This window comes from Spermophilus citellus, assembly GCF_964194105.1.
Source record: "Spermophilus citellus genome assembly, chromosome: 4".
In the NCBI taxonomy this organism is placed as follows: Eukaryota; Metazoa; Chordata; class Mammalia; order Rodentia; family Sciuridae; genus Spermophilus; species Spermophilus citellus.
In genome coordinates this window covers 53,176,437-53,188,732 of record NC_138185.1, presented here as the reverse complement: position 1 = coordinate 53,188,732, position 12,296 = coordinate 53,176,437, and the positions used below count along the sequence as shown (strand labels likewise).

Genomic DNA, 12,296 nt, shown 5'->3' with positions numbered 1-12,296 from the left:
CCTTCTGCTACATTTGCTGTTATTTTGCTCTTCCTTTTCTAGGGCTTTGAGATGAAGTGTGAGCTCATTTATTTGTTGGTTTTTTCTTTTTTTGAGGAATGACCACCAGGCGATGAATTTTCCTCTTAAAACTGCTTTCATTGTGTCCCATAGATTCCGATATGTTGTGTCTGTATTTTCATTTATCTCTAAGAATTTTTTGATTTCCTCTTTTATGTCTTCTGTAACCCATTGATCATTCAGTAACATATTGTTCATTTTCCATGTGATGTAGGATTTTTCCTTCCTTCTTTTATCATTGATTTCCAGTTTCATTCCATTATGATCAGATAAAATGCAAGGTATTATCTCCACCCCTTTGTATTTACTGAGGGTTGCCCTATGGCATAATATATGGTCTATTTTTGAGAAGGATCCATGTGCTGCTGAGAAAAAAGTATATCCATTTGATGATGGTTGATATATTCTATATATGTCAGTTAAGTCTAGGTTATTGATTGTGATATTGAGTTCTATAATTTCTTTATTCAACTTTTGTTTGGAGGATCTGTCCAATGGTGAGAGAGGTGTGTTGAAGTCACCCATAATTATTGTGTTGTGGTCTATTTGATTCTTGAACTTGAGGAGAATTTGTTTTATGAATGTCGCAGCACCATTATTTGGTGCATAAATATTGATAATTGTTATGTCTTGTTGGTGGATGGTTCCTTTTAACAGTATATAATGTCCTTATTTATCCCTTTTGATTAACTTAGTGTTGAAGTCGATTTTATTCGATATGAGGATGGCCACCCCTGCTTGCTTACGAGGACCGTGTGCATGGTATATTTTTTCCCATCCTTTCACCTTCAGCCTGTGTATGTCTTTTCCAATCAGATGTGTCTCCTGGAGGCAGCATATTGTTGGATTTGTTTTTTTAATCCATGATACCATCCTATGTCGCTTTATTAGAGAAATTAAGCCATTAACATTCAGAGTTACTATTGATATATGGTTTGTACTTCCATCCATGTTTGATTATTTATCCTTTTTTAAAAAAAATTTAGTTTGTTTCTCCATGATTATCTTTCCCCTCACCCTCTGTCTTTACCGAGGCACTTCCTACTGATGGTTTTGGTTATTGTTTTTCATTTCTTCCTCGTGTAGTGTTTTGCTCAAAATGCTTTGCCATGCTGGTTTTCTGGCTGCAAATTCTTTTAACTTTTGTTTATCATGAAAGATTTTTATTTCGTTGTCATACCTGAAGCTTAATTTTGCTGGATACAGAATTCTTGGTTGGCATCCATTGTCTTTCAGTGTTTGAAATACATTGTTCCATGACCTTCTTGCTTTCAGCGTCTGTGATGAAAAATCCGTTGTTAACCTTATTGGTTTACCCCTGAATGTAATCTGTCTCCTTTCTCTTGTAGCTTTTAATATTTTCTCTTTGTTCTGTATATTGGATATCTTCATAACAATGTGTCTTGGCGTTGGTCTACTGTGATTTTGTGTGCTCGGTGTCCTGTATGCATCTTCAATTTGTATATCTGTTTCCTTTTTTATTTCTGGAAAGTTTTCTGTAATTATTTCATTCAGCAGGTTACTCATTCCCTTGGTTTGAATCTCTGTATCTTCTTCTATCCCGATGACTCGTAAGTTTGGTTTTTTTATGTTATCCCATAACTCTTGGATGTTTTTCTCGTGATTTTTTACCAGCCTTTCTGAGTTGGCTAGACCCTTTTTAAGATGATATATTTTGTCTTCATTATCTCACTTTCTGGCTTCTACTTGCTCCACTCTGTTAGTGATACTCTCAATTGAGTTTTTAATTTGGTTTATCGTTTCCTTCATTTCTAGAATTATTGTTTGATTATTTTTTATAATCTCTATCTCCTGATAAAGATGCTTAACTTCTTCTTTTATCTGTTTATGTAATTCATTCTCAATGTGTTCTTTCGCTGCTTGAATTTGCTGTCTTGTATCCTCTTTAAGGTTCCGTTCCATCTGTCTAAGGTGTTCCTTGAGTTCTTTATATGACCATTTTTCTGATGACTCTAGGTCCTCCTGAATATTTAGGCTGTCCTGCATTGTTTGTACTCCTTTTCTTCCTTGCTTTTTGAAGCTGCTCATGTTACTTTTTGTTCTGTTTGACTGATGAGTTACTGTTTACTCCTATAAATTTATTAGATGCTTGGGAGGAAAGGTATTAGAAGGGAAGGGAAGAAGTCACTAAAGAGAATGAGAGTAAGCAGGTAGAATTCAAGGAAGCGGGGATAAGATAATTGAAAAGAAATGAAAAGACAAAAGAAGAAAAAAATAGGAAATAAAAAATGAAAAAAAATAAAAAAAATAATAAAAAAATTAAAATTAAAATTAGAAGAAAAAAAAATTTAAAAAAAATTGTAAAAAAAAATTTAAAAAAACAATAAGAAAGAAAAATGAAAATGAAAGAAAAACCCAAATCAAAAAAAAAGAGAAAAGAAAAAAAGAAAAAAAAACTAATAAATGCAGTCTTAGAGTTTGATTAACTTCTCTTCCAGTAGGTGGCGCTGTGCCCACCAGGCCAAGTTTCTCCTGTCAATACGCGGGAACCAATCACTGTGCAGCAGCTCCTCCCAGACTGGGCGAGTCTCCAATCCTGAGTGCCTGTGGCCTCCTCTTGTGTCTAGTCACTTCCCACTTTTCCTCTAGCCAGTCCCTTCTCTCGGGTGCCGCTCACCACAATACTGGCTACACGCCAGGTCTGCTGCTCCCGGGAGCCCTGTTTTCATGAACGACTGGGCACACTCTTCCAGTTTGCCATTCCCTCAGACCCTAAGTTTGTAGAGCTTGGGGCTGAGAATCCTCAGCGAATTTTACTTGCCCTCCGGTAGCCACGCCCCCGGTAGCTGGAGCAAGAGACCTCAGCTGTCAGCAGTGGTGGGAGCGGTAGTTCTGCGCCTCGGGTCCCGAGCCACCTCTGATTCCCTCGGTCTGGCTATGTGCTCACGGGAGAGCTAGGTGGGGCCCTTACGGGAGAGCTGGAAGGGGCCCTTAAGGTTTCCCCGATGTGTGGAGAGGGAAGGCTAGGGTATTACACACCTGTAGCCGCAGGTTTCAATCGAGAAATCTTAAGAATGTAAGAGCCATAGATAGCAAGTAACAAAATCACTACCATTGGTGCTGAGACAATGCCAAGGTAAGAGGTAGCTCCACCTACGCCCAGGAATGGGATCCCAGCTTTCTCTGAAAGGGCATTACCCTGGCTCAGGTGTATGACAGAGAATTTGCTGTAGAGGGTCAACAGATGAACTTAAAGGGTATTCGCCTTCTGAAGTACTTGGGAAAGCCACTGATGGGGAGGTGTCTCATTAGAGACATTGCACTACAAAGATTGGGGCAATTTGCCGACCATTGAGTTCTCATGCCCAGTGTGTGCTGCAGGAGCATGTTGAGGGAAGACACCTCTCCTGCACATCTTCTTGGGTCACTCTGCCTTCTGCCCTCTGATTGTACTAACTGGCTCCAAACAGTTGTTTGACATGGGGGCGGGGCTGCAGTTTTTCTCTTAAAGTTGTATTACCTCTCATTGATCTCCTTGAGTATGTTAAACACTCTATTACTCTGTTAACACAATCGGAGGTTAAAGAAGGCTGCTTCCACTGTAAAAATTCTCCTCAGATACATTTCTACTCCATTTTAAACAACCATCCTTTTAAATGTTTTAACCAGCCTCTTAAAGTCTCTAGAAAAATGGGTCATTACCATTAGATTGATATGTTCAGGTTAAAAATTAAAAACTTGTCTCTATCCTTCTGAGGAAAATAAAAAATGCCCTTAAGAAGGTCTTAAGGTCCATTAAAATGCATTGAGTTTTCATCTGGCCTACTAGTAGGCAGAGTGTGGTAGATAAACATGAGTCTGATTAGAATACATATGATTTTCATATAAAATCAGCTATCCTCACAGTTTAAAGCTTTTAACTTTTTTATGCTCTACTATTATTATAGCCATTAGGAAAGAATTATGTAAAGAAAGTTTGGGGGGGAAAGTAAGTGTTCACAATCTCAACAGTTTTTCTTTCAGCAGTCTCTGCTAATTGTAGATTAATTTCATGGATATAAATTGGTTTTGTATTTGTAATCACATCTGCTCATAAGGTAACATCTCAAGTATTTGGAAAAGTTATTTATTTTGTTCTATACTGTAACTTTAGATCTATATTGCCTAAGACCAAAGCCACTAATGCCATATGTGGCTGTTGAGCATTTGAAATGTGGTTAGTCCAAACTGAAATATATTGGGTTAAGTATGTGGCTCATCTAGCATACAGGAAGCAGCACTGGGTCAGTCCCCAGTAGCACTGGGGGGAAAAAAAGAGAGAGAAAGAAAGGAATTGATTCCCAAATCAAGCTGTATTGTAAACATGAAAATGCCCCTTGGATTCTGAAAACTTGAGTACGGACAAGAAAACATAATATACTTTATTCATTAATTATTTATATTTACGTGATAAGGAACATTTTAGATATTGGGTTAATTTAAATTTATTAATGAATTTTTTTACTTCATTCAATGTGGGTTCTAGAAAATTGTGAATTGCCTAAGCAACTCACTGTGTAATTCTGTTAAATTGTACTGCTTTGCATCTTCATGTATTATTGAATAATGCTTCCATCTTTTGGTAGATAATGGAAATGCATGAAAAGGAGCAGTAGTTTTCCAAATATTAATTATATGCAAAATTTTATAGAATGATGTGAGCTTCATTTATATGAAATATTCTGAAAGGCTAATAACTTTTAGTTCATAATAAGTATATCACAAAAGAGAAAATCTTTCCTTTAATTTTATTTATTTATTCTAATTAGGTCTATATGACAGCAGAATACATTTTGATTTATTATATATAATTGTAGCACAACTTTTCATTTCTCTGGTTGTACACAATGTAGCATTGCACCATATGTGCAATCCTAGTATATCTATGGTAATGATATCCATTTGATTCCACCATGTTACCTGCCCTCATGCCCCAACCCCTCTTCTGCCCCCCCCCCCTTTGCCCAATCAGAATTCCTCCATGTTTCCCATGTCCCCACCTCCCCATTATGGATCAGCAACTACTTGTCAGAGAAAACATTTGGCTTTTGGTTTTTTGGGATTGGCTTACTTTGCTTAGCATGATATTCTCCAACTCCATCCATTTACCTGCAAATACCATAATTTAATTCTCTTTTAATGCTGAGTAATATTCCATTGTGTATATATAACACAGTTTATTTATCCATTCTTTTATTGAAGGACATCTAAGTTGCTTCCACAGTTTAGCTATTGTGAATTAAACAGTAATGTTGCTGTGTCAGTGTAGTATGCTTATTTTAAGCCCTTTGGGTATAAGGAGTGGGATAGCTGGGTCAAAGGGTGGTTTCATTTTAAGTTTTCTAAGGAATCTCCATAATGCTTTCCAGATTGGTTGCACCAATTTGCAGTCCCACCAGCAATGTATACGTGAACCTTTTCCCCCACATCCTCGCCAGTACTTATTCTTGCTTGTATTATTGATAACTGCCATTCTGACTGGCATGAGATGAAATTTTAGAGTAGTTTTGATTTGCATTTCTCTAATTATTAGAGACGTTGAACATTTTTTCATACATTCATTGATTGATTTAATATCTTCTTCTGAGAAGTGTCTGTTCATCTCCTTAGCCCATTTATTGATTGGGTTGTTTGGTTTTTTAGTGTTAAGTTTTTTGAGTTCTTTATATTTCCTGCAGATTAGTGCTCTATCTGATGTGTGTGTGTGGCAAAAATTTGCTCCCAAAATGTTCACTGTAACTAATTTTAATAGTATCTTCAATTTTAAAAACAATGTGCTTATCAATAAAAACAAGTAAAATAGCTCTAACCCACCAACTCCAACCCTGATTCTTCCTACAGTTGAAGCAAATCTTTGTCTACACTTGTGTAGACATTTAGCATCATATAGGGTTTGGGTTTTTTTTCTTTTGAATATTGCTTCAATATTACATTTAAATATTCTCTTTAAATATATCCTTAACACAATGTAAAGAACCAAAAGGGGAAAAATTGTTTTTAGTAGATCAGACATGTTTTGGATTCACATTGACAATACTATCTATATGCAGTATGTGAGAAAGGAAATTGGAAAATATTAAGAGTTGCATTAATTGAGTGTGATCTTTTATTTAGGCTCACACTGAGTGGAACTGAAGCAGTTTGCTTCTGTGATCAGAGACCCAGCTTTCCTAGCAACCGTGAGCTATAATTTTGTTCTATTCAGGTAACACCAGTTATGAGAGATGGGTGAGGTTGTAGAAAAGGCCCTTTGCTTGACAACAGTTAATGCTAAGTGTTAATATTTAGCATTCAATGTCATTGGTCAGTGTGAATCAGAATTGTAGAGTTAATGAGGTATGAACTTAGGTTAAGAAACTGGAGTTTCACAAAAATAGCAAATATCTTGTGGGTTGGTAATGAGTTTAATAATTACAAATTTAAATTTATTGATCCCAAAGGCTAAAGTGTCTCATTGAGAGATTAGAATCCACTTTCTATGTTAAACTAGAACTTTCCTAAGAAGGAAATTTGCAGAACTCCCCACTCTTTCCATCAGACTTCTTAAAAGTAATTTTCCTCCCATAGAGCTAAATTCCCAGTTAAGCTTCAATTTTGTGTTGGAAGGTTCCAGTCTAAGGTGGAGGGAATGTAGCTCAGTTTGGAATAGTGTCTAGATGGAAGATACTTAATACTTAACTGTTTCTTGAGACATTGTAGGTGAAATGCTCCAACCACATACGTGAAGATTGCTTTAAGATAGCAGGAGGGCCTTGCCACATGCAGTGGTGCACACCTGTAATCCCAGTGTCTTGGGAGGCTGAGGTAGGAGGATCGCAAGTTCATATCCAGTCTCTTCAACTTATCAAGGCCCTAAGTAACTTAGCAAGACCCTGTCTCAAAATAAAAAATGGAAAAAGGACTGGGGACAGATATGTGGCTAAATGGTAAAGCACCTCTGGGTTCTATCCTTGTTACCAAAAAAAAAAAAAAAAAAAAAAAAAGACACCAGTGTTTTAGTATCCCACAAGAGGAGATTTTATGAGCAAAATAAGTAGGAATATTTATATCCCCAACCACTTTTTTTTCTTTCCTAGTTAATAAAGCTTGCCAGATGTGAGGCATGGTGTAAAGGATGCCAGAGAAGAATAGTGTTTTGTTCCCAACTGTTTCCTTCCCCACACCCCCAAAATTAAAAAAGATCAGGATCTGTAGTTATTTCCCAGCCAGCTTGTTTCAGTTTAACAATACAAGGTGAACATCCTTCCAGTTTGTTCTTTTGATAAAAACATTTCCATATTAATGAAGTCTGTTTCTAAGTTTTGTGCAAACAGCATTGCAGTCAGCATCTTTGTTCATGATTTTATATATTGGCATTTTTTAATTCTAAAGTGGTGAAAGAGTGTTTTTGTTATTTAAAAACTTTAATGGATACAATATCTTTCCAAAAGTAATGTGTGAGACTACTTGTTTTCAGAATCCCATTCTTACCATTCTGATGGTTGGAAAATCATAACTCCTTATTTTGAATTGATCATAAAATTTGTATAAATTTATTGGTCATTGGATTTCTTCCTCAGTAAAATCATTTGTTCATTTCTCATTTTTTCTCTTGCATTGTTATTTTTCCTTTTTTCATCCCTAGTACTTTCAACAAGTATTGTGAATAGGAGTTTTTGTAATGTCTTTTACTGTGCATTTATATTTTTATCTTCATGACCTCTTAATTTGTGCCTGCTTATGAAGGTTTCTACTAGTCTAAAGATCATACAAAATTTCAGCCAGGCACAGTGGCACATACCTGTAATCCCAACAACTTGAGAAGCTGAGGCAGGATGATCACAAGTTCAAAGCCAGCCTCAGCAATTTAGTAAGGCCTTGTCTCTAAATAAAATATTAAAAAATGTCTGGGGATGTGGCTCAGTGGTTAAGCACTGCTGGGTTCAATCCCTAGTACCAAAAAAACCCCACAAAAAACAAAAAAAAAACTACCATATGAATTTTCTCGAGGAGTTTTAGAATTTTCAATGCTATTTATTTAATTTTTAGTGGGGTTTATTTTGACATATTCATGAATGTGTATAACCTAGTTTTTTTTTACATTTCAATCACCAGTATTATTTCCTTCCCTTCACTCTCCCCCATTTTTTAACATTTAAATTTATTTTTTTGTGGTTTTGGGAATCGTACCCAAGACCTTGTATATACTAAGCATATTATCATGACAGTCACATCTCCAGTTCTTTAATGCTATTATTACTGATATACTTTCACCTTTTAATTTTAATCAAGTTTTGTTGATGCTATTGCAAAAATTTATTAAATTTTAAAAACATAATTATCTAAATTCAAATAATGTTTTAGTATTTCATGCTAATTTTGCCAAATATTTTAGGCCCATTATTTCATGATTATAATTGAGTCTTTAAATTATAGTGAATAATAGTAATGTTTACAGACTATCTCTGTATATTTACTTATTTATAATTTTGTTATAAGTACATTGAGCATTTCCTTGTGTAATAGTATGCTCACTTTTGGTTTTAGAAAATAGTCTCTTTAATAATATTACCTGTTTCTTTGCTTTTATTGATTTTTTTTTAATTGTACACAAATGGATCACAACTTTTCATTTCTCTGGTTGTACTTATTGATGGTTTTTAATTAGAAAAGACTACTGAATTTTCTCAATTGCCTATTTCAACCAGTATTAAGATTTTTCTATAATATTTATAAATGAAATATACTAATAAATTTCCTAATGTTGAACTACTTCTACACTCTTGTAGTTACCCTGATATAATAATCTTCTAATAAGCTGTTATATTCCCTTAGCTGGTATTTTATTTAGATTGTTTTTTTGTCCCCATTCATAAGGAAAACGATTGTTTTCTCTCTGTACTATCATCATCAAGGTTTGAGTAGTAAGATTTGTAATGATTACATTGATAATTGAATATTGATACTTGTTGAAAATACATGGGATGTTAGGATATGGTTCTCTGTATTACTACATGTGTTTGGAAATAATAAAGGGTTTTTAAATCAAATTGGAGAGCTTCTTAAGTTTTTCTGTAGTCTGAGATAATTAGGAGACTAATTATTTCGTTTTTTAGAGGTTGAAAGAACTCATTGTAAAATCATAGGTCATTACAAAAAGTAATGATAGGTCTTGTTTTATATTTTTATTTAAAGGAAATTTATTGCTCTTTTTAATATACATATATATATATTTCTTAGTTCAACTTTTATAATTCATATTTTTCTGGGAAAACTTTTGGTGGATACATAGTTTTTATTGTTTTGTTTGTGGAATTATAGTATTTAACATGTTTGCATTTTTTGTTTTGATAAATAACTCCCATATTGCCTTCTCAATACTTGTACAGTTTTACCATAATTATGTTCTGTTGCTCCATGTCCTTTCTTCCCTTTTCTTATCATGTGAAAGTTCTCATGAGTGACAAGATGATTTCTGATTATTTTAGTTTGCATTTCCCTAGTTACTAGTGAGGTTGAATGTGTTTGTATATTTATTGTTTGTATATCTCTTTTGGTGAATTGCCTTTTTCTAGTGTTTTGTCCTTTTTTCTCTTCAGTTACTTGACTGATACAGAGTTATTTATTTTTCTAAATATCAAATTTTTAGATATTTGTTAGCTCAATCTATAATCTTAATGTTGAACTCTTGCTATTTATGTTTGACCAAACTATATGAAATTGTTATTCATCTGTTTGAATTTAAAAACAACTTTTATTTGGCTCAGCTCAATGTGTATATTTTCCCCCAACATTTGCATGTCTTTTGAATTCATTTTTTATGTAATCATCTTTGTTGATATACCATGGCTTTTGGGCAATGAGTCTTAATCTTAAAGGCCTTCCTTTCTTGATTTCAGTTTTAAATTTTTTTGTTTAGAGCCCGGCATGATGGCTCATGTCTGTAATCCCAGTGACTCAAGAAGCTGAGGCAGGAGGACCACAAGTTGGAGGCGAGCCTGGGCAACTTGGCTAGACCCGGTCTCAAAATAAAAAATAAAAAGGGATGGTGATATAATATATATCTAGAGTTCTCCTGAGTTCAGTACCCAGCATCACCATTGTTGTTGTATAGGACTTTATTTCATCTGAAATTAATTTATTTTCATTATTAATATGTGTTTGGTTTTAATCTTTCAAAAAATTTATGGATAATTGTCCCAACACTGTTTATTTTTTTCCCCATATAAAATAATAAGATCCTTTCTGGCAGTCTTGGAATAACACATCCATAATAAACTTTGCCATTATGACTGTTTCTCAATTTTCAGTTTTATAACAAGCATAACATTTGTTCTTGGTGGTGTTATGCTGTTCTAGTTTTAATCACTTTTTATTTTGTTAAAGATTAGAGCAAGTCTTTTGTCACTGTTTTTGAAGTTGTCAAGCCTCTTGTACTTTTTTCTCAAAAATGGTTTTCAGAATCAACCTTATATTCTTAATTCTTTATTTTAATAATGTAGTCTCCGGAGCAGAGAGGAAGAGAGAATTTCTAAACCTGGGGCTGTCTCAACTCCTGTGAAGCATGTAGATGATCACACATCCAAAACAGTGGAAGAAGTTACAGTAGAAAGAAATGAGAAACAAACACCTACTCTTCCAGGTAAGCGTAACAAAACACTAAGTTAAAAAAACTTTTTTGCAGTCAGAATAAGGTAATTGCAAGATTTGAAAAGATAAGATGCAGTTATTATTTCGCATGCATGAATTTTTCTGTATTAAAGAAGCATTAGATTGGCTTCAAAATTTTAAAAATAGTGTTTTCTTAAGTGTACCCTTTAAGGCTATATATAAGGACTTAGACTAAGAATCTGCAGATTTGTAAAATTGGTTGCTCAAAAGATTTTGTTTCTAATGTCTCTCAGTTTGTCCTCTCACATTCATCTTACTCAACTTAGTAACAAATGTGGATATTTAAAAACATTTTATCAGAGGAATGGTGACTATATTGATGATCTTAAAAGAAAAATGTTTGGATTTTCTCTAATGTTATCTTTGGTTATTCTTCCATAGAGAATCTATATTTTTTTTTTTCAATTTCTAACAACTAAAGCTATGGAAGCACAAGTGGCCATGTAACCTGTATACTTGTTAAAAAGACTTCAGAGTTTTTAACTGTAAAATATACTCATACATGTGGTGTATGTGCTCTTCATCAAGTTCTCTAAACTTAATTTTACTGATGAATAATACATATGTTTTGTAGAATTTTTATTGTTATTTCACTAGTTGCTTATATTATCTCATGTTTTGAAAAGTTGAGTCCTTCACAATGTAAATTTTATTTATTTATTTTTTTAGAACCAAAACCTGTGTATGCTCAAGTTGGACAACCAGATGTGGATTTACCTGTCAGTCCTTCAGACGGTGTCATACCTAATTCAACACATGAAGATGGAATTCTTCGGTAATGCAGTTTTAAAGTTGTATATCTTCTTTGTCCATTATTAAGCATTATGTAGAATGAAAGTTTAATTGCAAATGATATTACACATACTTTTTAAAATTAACATATGACACGATATTATGATTAGGTTATTTCTTTTTTTAACATTTATTTTTTAGTTGTAGTTGAACACAATACCTTTATTTTTATGTATTTTTATGTGGTGCTAAGGATCGAACCCAGGGCCTTGCATGTGCTAGGCGAGCACTGTACCACTGAGCCACAACCCCAGCCCTATTTCTTTATTTAACAGTTTCTTACAGAGTCACTTAGAAATTAGAGAATAACAAAGGACCTTTTTGGATATATTCAGTGTGACCTACCTAGTTTTAAAGGTCAGGAATTCAAAAAGTAAAAATTGTTATCTATTCAGACATTAGAATTTCTATAAGCTTTCTAATACCCTAGCATTTAAAAAATATATATATAGATTACTCAGTCTCAGCACTGTCTACATTTGGGGCCAGATAACTGTTGTCATGAGGCAGGCAGGGACACTCTCCTAGGCACTGTGACATCTCTGTCAGCATATCTGCCATCTAAGTGCCAATGGCACTCTTCCATTTGTGACAACCAGAATTGACTCCAGACATTACCAAATGTTTTATGTGAGGGACAATAACCCCTGGTTAAGCTGTTTTAGATTAGTTAGCAACTTGAAAGTAAGTTTGACTGTTCTATGCCTTTTATTATATTTTATTTTATTAAGTATTTTATACTTAGTGGAATTGAGATAAAAATTTTGTAAACAAATGATATCAAAATAGTTTTT

At 34.0% G+C, this 12,296-nt stretch overlaps 1 protein-coding gene across 6 annotated transcripts in view; it reads left to right on the top strand.

Annotated features, from left to right (window-relative positions):
- TJP1 (tight junction protein 1) overlaps positions 1–12,296 on the top strand; it is a 94,931-nt gene that overhangs the window by 52,109 nt on the left and 30,526 nt on the right. For all 6 annotated transcript variants that reach the window (XM_081291139.1, XM_081291138.1, XM_081291137.1 and 3 more), the window contains exons 9-10: positions 10,542–10,681; positions 11,380–11,485. In XM_081291139.1, coding sequence (XP_081147265.1) covers positions 10,542–10,681; positions 11,380–11,485 — 246 coding nt within the window. The remainder of the gene's footprint in view (positions 1–10,541; positions 10,682–11,379; positions 11,486–12,296) is intronic.